We start from the raw sequence: 20,104 nt of genomic DNA, 5'->3' as shown, positions 1-20,104 counted from the left end.
AAAATAACCGGTTTCCCTGAATCCCTTCACTAAATATTACCCTGCTCACACTCCAACAGATCGTCAGGTCCCAAGTACCATTCGTCTCCATTCACTCCTATCTAACATGCTCACGCACGCTTGCTGGAAGTCCAAGCCCCTTGCCCACAAAACCATATATATACATACGCCTCTGGGTTTTCTTCTATTTTCTTTCTAGTTTTTGTTCTTGTTTATTTCCTTTTATCTCCATGGGGAAGTGGAACAGAATTCTTCCTCCGTAGCCATGCGTGTTGTAAGATTTAAATTTAAAAAGAGAAACTTTCGTTTTTCTTTTTGGGCCACCCTGCCTTGGTGGGATACAGCCGGTTTGTTAAAAAAAAAATAGATACAGTGTTAGATTTGTCTTAACATACAGATACAGTATTAGATTTGTCTTAACATACAGATACAGTATTAGATTTGTCTTAACATACAGATACAGTATTAGATTTGAACAATGCACCCCATACCAACATGTAGGCACAATGCACCCCATACCAACATGTAGGCAGTAGTCAAGAAATATATACAGATGATTAAAAAAAAGGGGGATTAATCATATTTGTGCCAGCAGAAGAGGAAGAAGCAGCTTGGTTCAGCATTGACCCTAAGACTGGAGAAGTAACTCTCGCTGAAGACCTTCCAGATGACAAGCTCAACCAACCTACCACTCTTGTTGTCAGGGTGGGTCTCATTCACTGTTGTTTTGAAGCTTTTATTACTTTTTGTAATAGTTGTCAGTAGTCCTTGCCATTTTTCTATGCTTTCATCTGCTTACAAATACAGTACTGTGCATAATCTCATTCATAGAACAATGTAGTACAATATATTTATGTAAATTTAATAAATACACTTGGCTAAAATTTTAGGCAAAACTAAAGCTAATACTGTACAGAGTTTTAAAGGGTTATTTTGTAGTTGAATATTTAGACATAAAAAAAAGTTCAATCGTTCTCATATACAGTGCTCGTCATGGCATTATGCCTGGTGAGTGCCCTGGCATAATGCTGTGACAAAAATCAAAGGTCTACCATACAGGGGGGTCTTTTTTCATCAGTGCATTCTGCTAGGTAGCAGCCATTAGCATGATGCCACGGCCTGCCACCACACTTCACAGTGACTTCTCATTGCTCACATGGCTGCCGTGGTGAGAGGAAGTGTTGCTCTGTTGTCTCTCATCCACCCCATCTTTTGTCCAGTGTTCCCTTTGATTTTGGGGATATATACGTGTTTGATTATGGGTAAAAGGAAGTCTTTAACACCTGAAACTATAGCTCAAATCATAGGGCTTCACAAAACTGGGCACCAGACAAAAGAAATAGTGGAGAATGTTAAGTGTCTGTGAGCATTCAGAGAGGAACTGGGTGCAGCGTTTCAAGGCTGGTAGCGGTGTCGAGTTACCTTCTGCCAAACCTCGGCCTGGCTCCTCAAGGAAGACATCTGTTTGTACCTTACCTGTGTTGAAGATGCAGTTACTCTCTACCTGCTTTTTTAACACAGTTAAGGTACGAACAGATGTCTTCTTCGAGGGGCCAGGATAAGGTTTGGCAGAAGGTAACTCGACACCACCACCACCACCCTTGAAACGCTGCACCCAGTTCCTCACTGAACACACACATACTAACATTCTCCACTATTTCTTTCGTCTGGTGCCCAGTTTTGTGAAGCCCTATGATTTGAGCTATAGTTTCAGGTATTAAAGACTTCCTTTTACCCATAATCAAACATATATAGCCCCAAAACCAAAGGGAGCACCAGACAAAAGATGGGGCAAATGAGAGACAACATTGCAACACTTCCTCTCACCATGGCAGCCACATGAGCAATGAGAAGTTACTGTGAAGTGTGGTGGCAGGCCGCAACATTTTGCTAATGGCTGCTACCCAGCAGAATGCATTGACAAAAAAAGACCCCCTTGTAAAGTAGGCCTTTGATTTTCTTCACAGCATTATGTTGGGGCGCTCACCTGGCATAATGCCGTGACGAGCACTGTACATATTTACAATCAAGTAGATTATAGGTAGAACACTTAGTTTGTGGTTGAAAGGTTGAGGAGTCTGCAGATCCTGATGGCTATAGCTATTATTTATTTTAAAGATGACTGGTATACCTATTTAAAGTCATATATTGTCGATGGATTTTATAATTTTTCCATTTATTAACTGAATGTAAAGAATTTATTATCTAAAGTTGTAACAGTGAAAATTATTTTCAACAATGCAATATTGTATTAATATGTTTTCTGTCTTCACAGGCAACGCAGGTAGACAACCCTGACAGATATGCCTTGACAACAATTACATTGTCTAGACGAGGATACTACTCCACACAACTGCAGTTCATTCAGCGGGATTATGTGGCAACAGTACTGGAAAGTTTGCCTAGACACTCTCTCATCGCACCTACAATGATCAACAAAAATATTGACAAGGTACATAGTAGCATTGCCACTTAGAACAAATTCTTTATCATGTGATCTGTATGACCCATACAGGTTTGGCACTTGATTTTTTAGTAAAATAATAATTTATACTGAGAACTCACTTCAGACATGCTAGAAAGACACTTGGCACAGAGCAAACCTTTATTATAGTGTGTTTTGCTCTAGGTAGAGTCGTGACTTAATAAAGCTCTTCCTAGAGCAAAATGTCAAGTCTTTCTAGCAAACTTATCAGCAATACTGGCCATCCAACATCACCTAAGGAAAATTAATGTACCACATATTTAAATATTTATTAATATTGTTTTGATTTTTTCATCTTCACTTCAGACATATTGGAAACTTCTTTTTTGACCCTTTTTAAATACTTCTTCCACTTAAACTTCTGACTCATCTCTAAGTTTTCTTTTATATGTATTGTTAATTTTTCAATCTTTAACTCATGTTCTTTCCATTTTTGACTCCTCCCATCTATTCAGCTTCTTGTTTTTAACCTTACTTTTTTTTAGTTTTCATCTTTAACTTATAATTCTTTATCTCCTCTCCTTTTATGATCAGAATTTCTCCTTCATTACTATACTTTTTCTTATTCAGCATCACTTGACTTTTGGCATATAATTCTCATTCAGTCAAACCCCTTTCCATTTTTTTTTTCTATAAATAATAAAGTGACTGTCCAACAGAATATAAGATTCAGTCTAGAGAAGGACGGGGATGGAGTGTTCCGCATTTCACCTTCTGGACAAATACTTCTCGACTATGACCTTGATTATGAGACTAAACAGGAGTATGACCTCAAAGTTTATGTAATGGATGGAGAATTTGTAAGTACTGTATTGTACTTTATGCTCTTTTATTATGCTTCCATGAATTGTCGGAAAAATGTCTATAATTATACAGTATCTATATACAGGATGTTCATTGATTAATTTTTGACAAATTAAATTGGTGTAAGAGTTCTTTAATTATAGTTAATAGTTCTTTAACTGAATTTTAAAACTTGTATTTTATAATAAATATCCTGCTTGAATATTCAGAAATAAATGATTTGAAGTGACTAATATATGTACCTTGTTGTACTGTCAACTCACAGAATGACACAGCCACGCTGAAAGTGCAAGTACTAAATGTAAATGACTGGGATCCACGCTTTCGCTACCCTCAGTATGAATTTTTTGTTTCTTCAACCACTCTAAGACCAGGAGATGCTATAGGAAATGTGGAGGTTGCTGATGGAGATCGAGGAGACCAAATAACTCTTACAGTCATGGGACAAGATGCTAAGTATGATTTTTATAATTTTCTTTTACTGCTTCCTATTCCTTGTCTGCTAATGATTCTTCCAGATATCATAATTTAGAGCAGCAAAGAAGTTAATCATCTAGTCCATTTTTTCTTTATTTTAACTGGAAAATGCTAAACCTGCAGAAGTCACACAGCACTTGGGTAATGGGAGGCATTCATGTTCATTCCAAGGAAGGAAAGGATAAGCCCAGTTCCTTAGATCAAGTGTTCATTCATGGTCTTTATACCCAGGATCATTTATTCAGTATCACAATGTTTCTTTTGTCATATTATTTTCTTGCTTAATCTTTCAGAATGTTTGCCATTGGCAATGATGGAGAGCTAAGGATTCGGGATCTAACATCACTGAATTCCACAGTGGCTCATATTGTGGTACTGGCACGAGATTCTGGCATCCCACCTCGAACGGTAAACCTTTTTTCTTGCTACTTCTTGCATCACAAACCTAATTAAGGTTATATTACATATCAAGTATACCGTAACTCATGATTTTAATGACATTTATCATATTTCACCAGATCTTGTCATTACACTGCTACAGTGAGCATATCTGTACTTTCCTCACTGTAATACATGAGTTTGTGCTACTTAAATCAAATTCAGTGCAACATGCCGATCACGTCACATTCTTTTTGCCTTTGTACTGTTATTATCATTATTAGTCTTATAATCAAAAGGAAGTCCCTTTATACTAAAACTGTCTTGGCTCCATTCGGTATGCCACTGCAAACTACTTCTGTATCTTTTCTAGAGCTGCTAAATTCCAGTAGATCACTATCAATAGAAATTGCAGTTACAGAGTTTTCAAGTAATTCATTAAGTGACTGGGTCATTTTGACATATACAACAATGGTCCTGAATGGGAGGCAATCAGGTTTGATCTGAGGAAAGAGAGAGTAGCTCCAATTCCTTGTATGAAAAGTCCTTCACCAGCATCAAAACACCTCCCTCGAAGGGTACTAAAGGCTGGAAGCATTCATCCCATAACCGTAAGTCACTGTTCATTTAAATTGAGTGCAAAACTTTTATTCATGGTTCCACAATTTATGTATAGCAGCTGAAATGTAAAAAAAAAATATGGCTGGACAAAGGCTCAACATGTCCATTTAATGGGGTGTCCAATTTAAAAGTCATGAAGGGGACCAAATGCACTATATCATACTGCTGTGTGGTCCAGTCATACCACTGATAAAATAGATTAACTTTGCTTAATTGCAAGTTTATCCAATCAAGGCTTTGTTTTGGATCCTTCCACTCTCATTGTTGCTGGGTAGTGGGGCTAGTGACTCAGCCTGCATCAATTTGTTATTGTCTGCACACATGTTCACATACCATCATTTTGTCTCCAGTTTATGATCATGGAATAATGACCTCATTTAGATTTAATCCTTTCACTGTCAAACCTCTGAAATTGAACGTGCTCAGTCTTTACATTAAAAAAAAAAAATCTGAAATGGTAGTCTTTCTTCTGAAGGTAATGATACCAGAAAATGAAATTTGATGGAAAACTTATGGAATTACGCCGGTGCAAAGTTAGCAGTATAGATCCAATTTGTGCATTGGTGATTTTGCCAAATTTAAGTCCTATTTTAAGCCAAATTCATGGATAATTTTGATAAAATTCTTAGCTCTTTCACTAGTGTGCCTTGTGTTCTATCGACTGAGCACAAGAAACCACCCATTCAACTATCAAAACTACCTTATAAAGTGCACAGAGTCCAAAATAAACACTGTTGACATTCCAGGCATTAAGACAACATTTCCTCTTTCCATTAATTTTGTTTCCAGGCCTCTCCTATTTTACACTTCCCTTTCATTTTGAATTCATCACATACAAAAAAAAATTTAAAAATTTACCTTATTTCTCGAATAGCAAAATACAACCAGTAATGATTGGTCATGGTGTACGGCATCCCAATAATTGAATCAGACTTAGTAAAAACCCATAAAACAGACCAAGGGGTGTAGGGAAAGCTTTATCCATCCTCAGAAAAATTGGCAAAACTCAAATACATACTTCCATTGCTTTTAAGCCAATTTCAAGCTACTTTTGGTCCTTGAACCAAACAAAATCATCTCTATTTCAGTAGTATGTCTTCCATTTTCTCAAGTGATAACAAGAAACAGCAAATAAAGAGATAAAATCCATCATAGAAAACACCTCAAAGTCGCATAAAGCAAAATTTTTTAATCTATGCATACTCACCACACAGATCCATTCTCTCATATCAAGGTTAAAATTTACAGCTCACAGCAAATCTGAGTGAGCTGAGCTCATAACACAGATGTACATAGACATACAGGATGGACAGTGAAAAGGTTAATGAACACCCATTCATTCCTATAGTCAGCCACAGCAAGGATTCACCGAAAATTGAATTCTTCATTAAACAAGGTGTTATGCAGAAAGGTGGGATACCTGGGGGCTTGAGCCTTGTCTAAGGGCAAAGGTAAAAGTTACACACATCTCAAGCATAAACAGGCCACCCAGGGCTATCCCAGTCAAAACAGAAAGTGCTAAACCAGAATGAGTTACTTCAGTGGGTTGGTTAACAGAGGGTTAGGTAAAAATCTTAGTTAGGAAAATATATATATTTATTCAACATAACACTATATACACACTCTAGAAACACCTTAATCCTAAATGCCCAAATGAGGGTACACAAGAAACAGCTGGCTGGAGGTCCAGCCACCATAGCCACTAGGCCTAGTCAGCGCCAGGCTGTCACTACCCCACTACAAACCCCATTTCTTATTTCCTCACTCCTCCCACAGCACCCTGACCATGTCAGAGCCTGGGTGAACATACAGGTAAGCCATAGATTATTATTATTATAATAAAAAAGAAGCGCTAAGCCACAAGGGCTATACAGCGCTGCAGGGCAGGAAGGAAGCGAGGGTATCAGGTGGCAAAAGGGAGATGGATGAGTAATAGGTTACGGAGAACAGCGGGGCAGTGGATGGTGAAAGGGTAGAGGGCAGCAAGAGATTGAGGTAGAAAGGGCTGAGGGGAGTGCGAAAGGTATCATCATCAGAGTTTGTGGAGTAAATCAGTCGTTGTCAAGAAGTCAATGAGAGAGTCAGGATTAAAGGAGGGTCCATCAGCAAGAAGGGAAGGTAAAGAGAGAGTAGTAGAGCGGAGACGACGTTGGAGGTAAATTCTGCGTGCTCGTTGATAGAGAGGGCAGTCTAACAGAATGTGGCTAATCGATACTGGAACTTGACACTGCTCACAGAGAGGAACAGGGTGCCTCTCCATGAGATACCCATGAGTAAGACGAGTGTGGCCAATGCGAAGGCGGGAGAGAGTAGTCTCCCAACCTCGGCACTGATGACAAGAAGACGGCCAGTAACCTATGCTCGGTTTAATAGAATGAAGTTTGTTACCAAGCAGAGTTGACCAACGTTGTTGCCAACGGGTGTGAAGGTGGGTAGCTATTACAGCAAAATAGTCCAGAAATGGAACACCTCTATATGAAATTGGTAGGTCATGTACTGCTGACCGCGCAGCAGTGTCTGCCTGTTCATTGCCCTGTACGTCGACATGACCAGGGACCCAACAAAAAACAATATCTTTATGCTTGGTAGAGATACGGTGTAGCCAAAGTTGGATACAGAGAACTAGGGGGTGAGGTGTATCAAATTTTCGTATAGATTGTAGAGCACTAAGGGAGTCTGAGACTACCACAAATGATGACACGGGCGTAGATGCGATACGAATAAGTGCTGCAAGAATGGCATACAATTCAGCAGTAAAAATGCTAGCCGAAGATAGTAAATGCCCTCGCACGACGCTGTCCGAAAACACTGCTGTGAATCTGATGCTGTCAGAAGACTTGGAGCCATCTGTGTACACAGCGATGGCATGAGAATGAGAGTGGAAGTGATCAAGAAAAAGAGAGCGGGTAGCCACCGTAGGCAGTTGGGCTTTTGAGCAAGGGAGTGAGAAAGAACAGACCCGAACAGCTGAAACTTCCCAGGGGGGTAGGGAAAAGTGAGATGCTACATGAACATATAAAGGTGGTAACTGAAGGGAAAAAAAGAGCGAATGTAGGCGAAGAGAAAAGGGACGGAGCAAACAGGGGCGGCGAACAAATAAAGAATGTCTACTAATATCGGTGACCATTCTATAAATGGAAGGATTGCGGAGATCGTGAGAGCGTACATAGTAGCGAAGGCAATGGGCATCACGGCGATCAGACAAGGATGGAACATTCGCTTCTGCATAGAGGCTCTCAACAGGGGAAGAGCGAAAAGCACCAAGGCATAAACGTAATCCTTGGTGATGGATGGGGTTAAGGCTAGAGAGAGTAGCAGGAGAGGCCGCTGAATAAATCTGGTCACCATAATCGAGTTTCGATAAAATGAGGGCTGAATGTAGGCGAAGCAGAGTTCGACGATCAGCTCCCCAGGAAAGATGAGCAAGGGTTTTAAGAAGGTTCAGCCGGCTGTGACAAGTTGCCTTCAGAGAGGTAATGTGAGGTTTCCAGGATAACCTACGGTCAAAGAGAAGGCCTAGAAACCTGACTGTATCACGTTCAGGGATACGGGAGCCATAGAGGTACAAAGGATGATCGGAGATGACAGAGCGTCTAGTGAAAGTAATTTGGTGAGTTTTGGTACTGGAAAATTTAAACCCATGCATTATGGCCCAATTGGAAACATGGTCGACCGCATGCTGGAGAGAAACTGTAATGAGATGACAGTCAGCGCCTGCACAAGCAACAGCGAAGTCATCAACATAGAGTGATGACCAAATATTGGGTGGAAGAACAGAGGCCAAATCATTTATAGCAAGGAGAAAAAGTGTTGTGCTCAGAACACATCCCTGAGGGACACCTTCAGCTTGGACGAAGTCCGGGGAAAGCACATTATTGACTCGAACACGGAAATGTCTGTCAGTTAAAAAGTTCTTAAGGAAGGATGGTAGATTGCCTCGGAGGCCTAAGGAGTGGGCTTGGGCCAAAATATTATACCTCCAAGTTGTGTCATATGCCTTCTCAAGGTCAAAAAATATGGCAATAACTGAGTGATTATTCGCAAAGGCATTACGAACATACGTATCCAAGCGTAGTAAGGGGTCTATGGTAGAACGGCCCTTACGAAAGCCATATTGACTAGTGGAGAGACTGTTGTGTGTCTCTAAATACCACATTAAACGTCGATTTACCAGACGTTCCATCACTTTGCAAACTGCACTAGTAAGAGCGATGGGACGATAGTGGGAGGCATCATGTCCCGTAGTACCCGGCTTGCGGAAAGGGAGAACAATGGCAGATTTCCACAGCTGGGGAAGAACTCCTTGTGCCCAAATAAGATTGAAGAGGTGTAAGAGGACTACAAGGGCTGACTGATGTAAATGTTGTAACATACGAATATGAATGTCGTCAGGCCCAGCTGCCGATGATCGGCAAGCTGAGAGTGTTGCCTCCAGTTCCTGAAGTGTAAAAGGCACATTATACTGTTCTTCTCTGAGAGAAGAAAAGTCCAAGGGTACTAACTCTCTGGCAGACTTTGAGGAAAGAAACGAGGGGCATAGATGGAGCCCCCGGGAAATACGGACCAGATGAGTGCCAATTTCAATGGCAACGTCAAGAGGGTTTGCTACATCAATACCGGCGACCCGTAGAACAGGAGCCGGGTCAGGAGAGTATTTACCACTCAATTTCCTCACTTTTTTCCAGACTGCACTCATAGAGGAAGCAGAGGTGATGGTGGAAACGTAATCTCGCCAGCAAGTGCGTTTAGCGTCACGGATGACACAGCGAGTGATCGCACACTTCTGCTTAAAATCAAGAAGTCTCTTATCGGTTCTATTGTACCGGTACCTGCCCCATGCAGCGCGTTCCAAACGTACTGCATGAGCACAAGCAGGAGACCACCAAGGCACGCACTTTTGAGAATGCCTGCCTGAGGTTTGGGGTATAGAATGAGAAGCTGTGGTGAAAACTGACGTCGAGAAGAGGTGTAGGAGCTCATCAATGGAGGATGAAGAAGGAACCTCACTAAAAGCAGTGAGTTGCGAGTAAAGGTCCCAATTTGCCCGATCAAATTGCCAGCGAGGGCTACGGAAAGGTGGTGAATATGAAGGAGAAGTAAGAATGATTGGAAAATGATCGCTGTCATGTAAGTCCGGTAGAACAGACCAGGTGAAGTCTAGTGCAGTGGAGGAAGAGCAGACTGATAGATCGATGCAAGAGAGAGTATGAGTACGAGGATCAAAATGGGTGGGAGTACCCGTATTTAAAACATGGAGGGGGTGAGAGGCGAGAAAAGCCTCCAACTGGATGCCACGTGAGTCACAATGAGACCCCCCCCAGAGGAAATGGTGGGCATTAAAATCACCAAGTAACAGAAGTGGTGGTGGTAAGGATGAAACAAGAAAGGCAAAATCTGGGATAGAAAATGCTCGAGAAGGAGAGAGATATAAAGAACATATTGTAAACCACTTATTCAAGTGGATACGGGCTGCAGTGTAATGCAGCGAGGTATGGACAAATAGTTGACAGTACGGAATATCATTGCGTAGAAGAAGGGCACTTTCATTAAAGGTCCCATCTGAGAAAGGATCCGAAGAATACAATAAATTATAGCCTGAGATAGGTTGGAAAACAGCTGAGTGTAATTTTGGTTCTTGTAAGCAAGCACCAACAGGGGAAAACCTGGAAAGCAACATCTGAAGCTCACCCCGATTACCCCTGAGGCCGCGGATATTCCACTGTAAATAGGCCATGATTGGCAATGAAGAAAATACCAGGAATCCGTAGGGAAGGGCACCTACGGACTAGAGAGGTTAGAAAAATCAACGTGCAGTGGCATCAGAAGACGTTCAAGCAGCAAAGGAACGGAGCGTTGCGAAGAATGGAGATGGAGGAGAGGGAAGAGAAGGAACAGGAGGTGGATCAGTGTCCATTGAAGGTTTAGTCTCTGCAATATATTCTGAAATGGCTTCAAGTGTTTCTGAATTCAAAGATGTATGGGAGACAATATTGGAGGTAGAAGGAGGAGGGTGAGTAAAGATTGGGACAGTAATGGACTGTACCAAAGTAGAGGGGGACGAAAGAGTGTAGGGGACTGGAGAAGAAGTGTGGGAGGGGACAGAAGAGGCAGAAACCTGGGAGGTGGCAGAAGAGGGAGAAACTTGGGAGGGGACGGGGGTGGAAGGCATAGTACGAGGAGGAGGGTGAACCTCCACACTTGTAATAGAGCCAGAGAGAGGGGAAGAACTAGGCACAGAGACTGGAAAGGTAAAATGCGGAGGTGGAAGAAGGGAAGGAGGGGGCAAAGAAGATTTGAGCAATGGGGATTTTTTGGACTTCTGAGAAGTAGAGGGGCGATTGGTATAAGGTGTCGTACGAGGTCTTGTTGATACCGGGGCTTGTGAGGAAGGACGCGAAGATGTGAGAACAGACTGAGTTGTAGTTGGGACGTCAGAGCCCAGGGCAGCAAAAGGATTAGATACCGGAGTGGCTATGGGAGGGGTAACAACAAAGGAGGCTGCAGAAGATGGGACCCCAGAAGTGGGGGGACGTTTTGAAACACGAGAATAAGAAACACGGGGTAGTCTCCCTTGGAGGCGGAGATGAGAAACTGCCATAGCATAAGGGAGACCTTCTGCCTCTTTGAGGCAACGGATTTCACGCTCATTTAAGTAGACCTGGCAACGGCGAGAGTACGAAGGGTGAGCCTCATTACAATTAAGGCAAGATGGAGGTTGACTGCAAGATGTATTAGAATGGTCGTCGGCACCACAGACTGGGCATTCGGCTATAGATCTGCAATATTTCGCTGGGTGACCAAAACGCCAGCAATTTCTACACTGTTGCGGTGTAGGGATCACCTTTCGAACTTGTAACCGATGTCCCGCGACATAAACAGAGGACGGGAGTTCACGGCTGTCGAAAGTTAATCGAGCCACATTGCAAGGGTATCGTCTCCGCCCGCGGGCAGGAAGGACATAAGTGTCTACTTTGAGGATTGGGAGATCCTGGAGTTCCAGCTGTTCAAGAATGTCATTGCCACATGACTGGAAATTCTGTTGGACTATGGTATGGGGCAGAATGACAGTACCACTACAAGAATTGAGAGAAAGATGTTTTTCAATAGTGATAGGAGTAGTATCGATATGCGAAAGGAGAGAAAGATCATGAGCTTGGGTAGCATTCTGGACAGTGACGATGCGCGTACCGCTCTTGAGAGCATGAAATGAAATATCTCTACCAACATGGCGCAGGAGCGCTTTGCCAATACTATGGTCAGAAAGATAGGCAGAAGAAGAAGTCGGTCTTAAAGTAAAGAATTTAGTCCATTGTGTGGTCCGAAACTGAGCGTGGAGAGGGAGTGCATGACGTGTCGGTCTTTTCCGAGTAGAATGGGAAGGTAACGAAGTAACATCATCAGGAGATTGTTGTTGGCATTTAAGAGTAGGACCGGAGTCGGTCCGACGTGAAATGGGCTGGCGATTTAAAAATTGCTGTACCGTAGAGGGAGAGGCCAGAAGGAGAGCGGAGGTCAGACAAATGGAAGGAGTCAGTCTAAGCCCCGGTACCTGAAGCGGGTGAGGAAACAGCACCAGCAAGAGGTACAGGGGCATCAGGAGTGTCCGAAGAGTGGTCAAAAAACAAGGCAGGGTCAGAATGGGGTGCGGTATCAAGAAGGGGCCCGGGGGTAGTAGGTTCATGGACTGGGTTCTCCATGGTTAGGTTACTCCTTTGCTTTTTGTTTTTAAGAAAAAAAAAGAAAGAAGAAAAGAAAATAAAAATAAAAAAAAAAGAATAAAAAAAAGGGGGGAGCGGGGAGGAATAGTTCCCAGGAGGAATGAAAGGGCCGGAAATCTCCCTCCGTGCCCAAGAGGACCTCAGCACCGCTAGTAGCGCAGATGCAGCATGGAACCCGTGCCATACCCTACCCTTCATGCCAGTAAACCAGCAATCCGGGATAGCAACCTCACATCTGCCGAGCTACCTCGGTGGACAAAAGAGAGGGCGGCCGGATATCCACCACAAAGCATACCTCCTTCGGCCACCACCCCCGGAATCCGAAAGGTGGCTTCCAGAGATACACCCGTCACCCGAAAGACACCCAAAGCCACACTCCGGGATACCGGAGAGGGATCGGGACATCCCCAGGCGATCCAGATTCCATGGCAAACTACGCCACCGCCAAGAACCTCAACGGAATGGGATGGACCCCGGTACCCTTTCCCCTACCTAGGAACTAGCGTGCCTGTGGGAAAATTCCAAAGACCAAAAAGAAGAAGGGCAAAAGGGAGGGGTGGGGAGGAGGAGGAGGAAAGGAAAAGAGGAGGATGGGATAGGGAAGGGGGGGGGGGTTGGGGGTAATTAGGTTCGGTCTGAGGAAGGAGACCAACAGGTCTGATTCCTCAGACCAAGAGCCTCTTCACCACAACAAGGAGCCCCCCTTGAAGAGGATGCCTTTCTTTAAAAACAAAAACTGTGCATCTTTCTTTTCTTTCAACAAACCAGTCTTATCCCACTGAGACAGGGTGGCTCAAAAAGAAAAATGAAAGTTTCTCTTTTTAACTTTAGTAACATATACAGGAGAAGGGGTTACTAACCCCTTACTTCTGGCATGTTAGTCGCCTCTTACGACACGCATGGCTTACGGAGGAAGAATTCTGTTCAACTTCCCCATGGAGATAAGAGGAAATAAACAACAAGAACTAGTAAGAAAACAAAAGAAAAGCCAGAAGGGTGTGTGTATATATATGTAAGTAAGTAAGTTTATTCAAATATACACAAATACAGTTACATAGATTATCATACATAGCAGCATATGTGTAGAGAACCTGGGATAACCCAAAAAAGTCAGACAGTGACTTATTTCCATTGGGGTCCTTTAATACCTATTATTATACTATGAAGGAGATATACTAGGAATAAAGTAAAATGAGTTATTTACATGTACATGTATGTTAGCTAAAAAAAAATATAAAATTATTCTCCTCCCTGTCTGTCGATACATTCATTAGGTACCTTTTGGCTGTCTTCCTGAACTGGTTCATGCTATGACTGGCTTTGACATGTGCGGGCAGTCTGTTCCATTCCTTTATTGCTGCACAATAAAAGATGTTTGAAGCCTGGCCACTGACTGTGGGTACTACAAAGTTGTGCTCTCTCCCCCTAGTACTATGATTGCTTTGGTTCCCAACCTTGACAAAATTGGCAGCAAAATATTCTGGACACTGTTTGTGAGCAATTTTATAAACTTGATTTAACTTCAGTTGTTTTACTCTGTCTTCCACATTTAGCATATCCAATTTTTGTAATTCACCCTGGCCTACATGTTCTCTTGGACCCAGGTCCAGGATGCTTGTACATGCATGTGTAGTGTGACCTAAGTGTAAGTAGAGGTAGCAAGATGTATCTGAAATCTTGTATGTTTCCTCTTCTTTCAACAAATCGACCATTTCACACCAAGGCAGGGTGCCTCAAAAAGAAAAACAAAAGTTTCTCTTTTTAACTTTAGTAAAGTGTACAGGAGAAGGGGTTACTAACCTCTTGCTCCCGGCATTTTAGTCGACTCTTACAACACGCATGGCTTATGGAGGAAGAATTCTGTTCTACTTCCCCATGGAGATAAGAGGAAACAAAAACAAAAACTAGTAAGAAAACCGAAGAAAACTCAAAGGGGTATGTATATATATATGCTTGTACATGCATGTGTAGTGTGGCCTAAGTGTAAGTAGAAGTAACAAGACATACCTGAAATCTTGCATGTTTATGAGACAGAAAAAAGCTGCCAGCAATCCTACCATCATGTAAAACAATTACAGGCTTCTGTTTTACACTCACTTGGCAAGATGGTAATACCTCCATGGGTGGTTGCTGTCTGCCAACCTACTACATGTACCTAGGAAAAACTGTACATGCATATCTTTATTTTGTAGGCATCAGCACCCGTGAGCATCACCTTCCCACCAGGTTTGGTACAGTCATCTCCACTTGGAGCCAACTCCAGCTTCTTGGTAATGGTCATCTTCGGAGCCCTCCTTGGAATATTTGTATTAATAATCATCTGCCTCGCCATCTACATTCACAAAAAGTAATTGAAATTGTTTTTGTACTTAGCATCCTAAAAGGGCACTTTTGTCCATAACTGGGATATTGGCAGTTTGGAGGGATATATTGTGTATTTTTATACGTAAATACTTCTAAACTTGTATTCTGGGCACCTCTGCAAAATCAGTGATTATGTGTGAGTGAGGTGAAAGTGTTGAATGATGATGAAAGTATTTCCTTTTTGGGGATTTTCTTTCTTTTTGGGTCACCCTGCCTCGGTGGGAGACGGCCGACTTGTTGAAAAAAAAAAAAATATTACATAGACAGTTGACTACAACTGTGAGTACTAAGCATTAATTATATACTTATGAACAGTGCTAAACTCTAGGTCATACAGTGGCTGGGCAACTGGAGGTAATAGACTTAATTCAATAAAGGGAAGGGTAGCTTTAAGACACCCTTTTCTCTAAAAGGGTCAAGTGTGCATTAATGGCACTGGACACCATATTTAAATTACACGCTTAGGAGCATAGGCAGGCAACAAATAATCCACAGGTCTTAATTTATTTACTCTGCAAGTGCTAAACCCATTGGGGTCATAACACAAGGGGAATGGAAAGCATTCAGATTTAATCCACGGGGAAGATAAATTTAGTGCCTTGGATCAAGAGTCCCTCATTGGCATCAAGGCACTTTTGCCCTGAGTCCAAAAGGTTTTAAAAGCTGACATAACCCTTGTAACTGCAGATTAGACAGCAGTATTGTTATTTGTTCTTGCGCACTCATAATGTAAGAACCAAACGTTAGTACATGTGAATTCTTGAGTCCCTACGACACACTGGGATAGAAAAATGTATTGCTTCCATCTGGCTAGAGAGTCTAATGCCACAGAACAAATTTATAGATTTAATCATTTATTGTATATCTTACTATTCGGTTCAGAATACAGATAGTTTGTGAAATAGTAATGCTGGAATTTTTTTGACTTGACATTATGGTTTGAACAAAATACATTTCGAAGCACATGAAATTGTAGCTTTAAAATTTGGGACAAAGAAGATAGTATTTACTGTATTTTGTTTGTTTGGTATTGATGCCAAATACTGACTGATAACAGAGATGCTCTTCTTACAGCAAAAAATATCCTGATGGTCCCACAGCTGCTTTGCCAACAAAAATGAGGAATGTAGGCTCCATGTAAGTGCAGTTTTGCACCTTCTGTATTTGTTAAGGAGAGTCTTGCTGTTGGATTTTGCTGTGTGCATTATGATATTCACACCACTGTAACTTATTACCTGAGGGAATATTAGAGCACTCATCTTGTGTTGCTTCCTGTTAGCAACTGCAGTTTTGAGGTAGTCAGTTTCTCAACCTGGAGAAAAGGTTGGTTCCTTAAAGGAGCAAATATCTTGACTTTTCACTTAAACACTTCAAGAACCTATGATACTCTTGAATCAAACATTAAACACAATTGGAGATAAATGCAATACATTGACTGTTCTTCATACAGGCTTGTGACTTGTAGTATTAAAGTAATGGTAAAACTATAAGTCACTTAATTTACTCTTTAAACACTGGGAGGAGTGTCAGCAGGGTAATATTTTGTGAAGGGATTCAGGGAAACTGGTTTGCCAGACTTGAGTCCTGGAAATGGGAAGTACAGTGCCTACCATTTAAAGGGGGGGTTTGGGATATTGGCAGGTTGGAGGGACATCTAAACTGTTGTATCTGAGTGCCTCTGCAAAGACAGTGATTATGTATAAGTGATGGTGAAAGTATTGAATGATGATGAAAGTTTTTTCTTTCTTTTTGGGTTTTTCTTTTTTTGGGTCACCCTGCCTTGGTGGAAAATAGCCAATGTGTTAAAAAAAATGTATGCATGTGCTCATCTGTGTGTGTCTGTCCATAGGGTGAGTCAGTGAGCATGAGGATATCACTATTATATAAATATCATTTATTATCCCCTAGTTTTTAACCATTAGTATACGATTGAGGTAATGTTTCTTTACTTTTTATGACAGTAAGAAGTGTCGCGATGATACCGATGCTGCATTACCCACCAAGATGAATCAGATTACATCCAACAACATCCCTCATACCAAATTGGATCCACTCTCTCCACTAAATAACCAGGTAAAGTTAACTATCAAATTATTTTTATAAGTGTATTTATTTTAAAATATACTGTATATTTTCACATCTTTTGACATATAAAGAATACTGTATTGGACTTATCAAATGTTTGAACTTTTATTAAATCTAAACCTTTATATGGTAAACAAATTCAGCATTTATACATTTTTTTTTTTTACCATATTTGCTGTCTCCCAAAAAAGGAAACATTCACAATTCAAATGACCCTCTGAACTGAAATATCCTCACCCCAGGACTCAAATATAGCTTACCAGTTTTTCGTCAGGACTCAAATACAGCTAGCCAGTTTCCTCTGATTCCAGTTATGAATGTTATCTTGTCCACATTCCAACAACATACCAGATCCTTAAAACTCCTTGTCTCCACCTACTCTGCTCCAACACGCTCACACATGCTGGATGCTCAAGCCCATACTACTAAAAATCTCCTTCACACTTTACATCTAATCCTTCTTGGATGACCTCTGCCCCCTCCTTCCTCCACTTTGGATTTATACACCCTCATGGTCATCCTGTTTTTTCTTAATTCTCTTCTTATGCTCAAATCACTTCAACAGCTCACCACTTTGTAGGTACTGTATTTACAAAGTACAGTAGGACCCGTATCCACAGGGGATACATTCCAAGGACCTGCCAAGGATACCAAAACTGCGGATAGCTGTGAACCCTATATAAAAGTCCTATACATGCCTATTATAAAGTTTAATTGATAAATTATGCTCAGTAAGTGAAGAATTATTTTTCACTTATGGGAAGCACTTCATAGCTTCTCTTAGGCTTTGAAGAACTTCTACCATCACTACTTTTGCACTTTGAGGCCATTATTAAGTAAAGTTAAGGGTTATTTTCAGGCCATGGTAAACTGCGGATACCGGGGGTCCTACTGTATTATATTTTTCTCCTGTTAGTATATTGTGTAGTCACCAAAAAGTCTGTATCATTCATCATGTAACAAATAATCTTATTTATTGAACCTATTTCATTTGATCAGTTGCAGGGTAATGGCCGACAGATGACCCCACTAGGCAATCCGATATCTTCCAACGGCCTTATGGGGACTGAACTCTCATCCTCTGATAATAACAATACTCACACCACAAATAACTATAATAATGGAAGCATTAGAACCAGCAACAGTAAGTAATTTGAATTATCACCCAAGTGATACAGTGAATAGTAATACGTACATTAGTTTAACAGATTAATAAGGGTAAGGGGGTGTCCATAGTGGGTGTAGATACTGCCAGAGATGGACAGATGACCAATGCTGTAGAATTAGTTTACTGCATTGATGGTACTAACAGACATGCTAAGAATAAGCTAGTACAGTACAATATTAAATTATAGTACATACCTGAAAATAAGAGATTTATAAGTACAGTAATTTTTCTGGTGGTTACTCAGCATAAATTTTATTGAGTACCAGAGAAGCTGTAGGCTCCAGCAATAACATTGCAGATGGTGTAGGACCCTTACAGATGGATGGTGCAGTAGATGTTGATAGTGTGGGAGACATAAATGGTTCAATAAACATAGATGGTTGAGGAGATTCCAGACTCCACTTTCCTTATTAGCTTGTGTCTGCTTAACACTCAGATTTACATGCTTCTCTCTTGGCATCATCACTTGTTTTAAAGGTCATTACTAATAACACTATTTTTTATTGAAATAAAGATAAACCCCTGAAAATCAAGGAAAAAAAGGAAACCTAATAATGACAGAAGGCGAGTGCTTGTAGATGACAACAAACTGATGTGAGTTGAGCCACTGGCTCAATGAAAATGGATAAATGCTGGATGCAGACCATACTAGACAAACCTGCAATAAAGCAGATTTATTCTACTTCATTGTTGGTACTACTGAACACCTCTCATATGGACAGACGTATGATGCAATGGATTTGTCCGCTGCAATGATGATTCTGCTGGATGTGTCCCCTCCCCCATGCAGCAGACTTACTGAGCCTCTTTTTCCAGTCAGATTTTTTTAAACGTGCTCAAAAGTACTGTACCAATTTTAGCAGTGCATTGTTTTAGTAAATGTAAAGTGCAAATAAGAGATAAATTAAGGAATTATTAATCTTAGTTATTATATCATTTATAACATAGTGTACACTGCAGAGTAATTACTACAACTACTCAGAAACAATACCTTTTATGAAAATAATATCTTATTGAGGTATCACATAGGTTTGCTATTTAATAAAATACTTAAAATTATGCCCATCTTAGTTTCAGTTCGCTCAGGTATTCTTGGAGGTTGTACTCAGGGCAGCCGTCGGTACCTCAAAAACCCTTTAGCGAGTGGATCATTTCCTGTTAATTCAAGTATGAACCCTCCCCCTCCAGCAGTGCCTCCAAGTGGGACTCCTGGTGATGGGCTTTCCCTTAATGGCACTGTGAGGTCCTCCACCACAACCTCCACTATCTCACTAAGTGGCACACCAGAGCCACCAGGTCATAATATCAGGTGAGGCAGTGGTGTCAACTGCTTACATACACAAGGCTTTTTTTTAGGTGATATAAACTACTGGAAAGCTTCATTTTAGGCCAAAGGGGAAAAAAAGATCTTTGGCATACATTTATTATACAACAGCTTAACATGTAGACTAGTATACTTGACATAAATATACATAAGGCATTTTATATAATTATTGTATTATCTGTCAGCTTAATTTGGATTAACTTGTTTCAATCAAAAGTTTCTACAATATCACTTTTCTCTCTCCTACACAAGACTATAAGGTCTAGAAAATTTTATTGCATATCAAGGAGCACTGGAATAATTTGTTAAAGAATTCCACTTGCTGGATTTTGTAAGAAGCCAGATATTGGTATGTCAAAATTATAAAAAAACAGTCATGTGTACATCTTCTGTAGATTACCTCACAATATTAGCTTTCAGAAACATGGTAAAGTTGATAAGTTAAAATGGTCTGTATGACTCTGATGGGTTTGGTGCTCCTCCCATGAATCCTCTTTAAGGGGGGCTCCTTGGCATGGTGAAGAGGCTCTTGGTCTGAGGAATTAGACGTCGGTCTCCTTCCGCAGACCGAACCTAATTACCCCCCAATCTCCCCACCCCTCCCTTTTGCCCTTCCTCTTTTTGGCCTTTGGTATTTTTCCAACAGGAGCGCTAGTTCCTAGGCAGGGAAAAGGGTACCA

The 20,104-nt window shown here is 41.1% G+C and overlaps 1 protein-coding gene across 5 annotated transcripts in view; it reads left to right on the top strand.

Annotated features, from left to right (window-relative positions):
• Window positions 1-20,104, top strand: part of LOC128690899 (protocadherin beta-12-like) — an 87,316-nt gene that overhangs the window by 56,099 nt on the left and 11,113 nt on the right. For 3 of the 5 annotated variants that reach the window (XR_011394579.1, XM_070103809.1, XM_070079756.1), the window contains exons 10-19: window positions 596-705; window positions 2,276-2,452; window positions 3,145-3,285; window positions 3,555-3,745; window positions 4,060-4,174; window positions 14,676-14,830; window positions 15,922-15,984; window positions 16,809-16,920; window positions 17,932-18,076; window positions 19,172-19,409. Coding sequence is in view for 4 of the 5 variants with exons in the window: in XM_070103809.1 (XP_069959910.1) it covers window positions 596-705; window positions 2,276-2,452; window positions 3,145-3,285; window positions 3,555-3,745; window positions 4,060-4,174; window positions 14,676-14,830; window positions 15,922-15,984; window positions 16,809-16,920; window positions 17,932-18,076; window positions 19,172-19,409 (1,447 nt within the window). In the remaining variant the exon portion in view is untranslated. The remainder of the gene's footprint in view (window positions 1-595; window positions 706-2,275; window positions 2,453-3,144; window positions 3,286-3,554; window positions 3,746-4,059; window positions 4,175-14,675; window positions 14,831-15,921; window positions 15,985-16,808; window positions 16,921-17,931; window positions 18,077-19,171; window positions 19,410-20,104) is intronic. The other 2 variants (XM_070105125.1, XM_070104563.1) reach the window with 2 other exon arrangements.

Source organism: Cherax quadricarinatus, chromosome 1, assembly GCF_038502225.1.
Source record: "Cherax quadricarinatus isolate ZL_2023a chromosome 1, ASM3850222v1, whole genome shotgun sequence".
Lineage (NCBI taxonomy): Eukaryota > Metazoa > Arthropoda > Malacostraca > Decapoda > Parastacidae > Cherax > Cherax quadricarinatus.
Note: the sequence above shows the minus strand (reverse complement) of the source record. Positions and strands in the feature narration are given on the sequence as shown.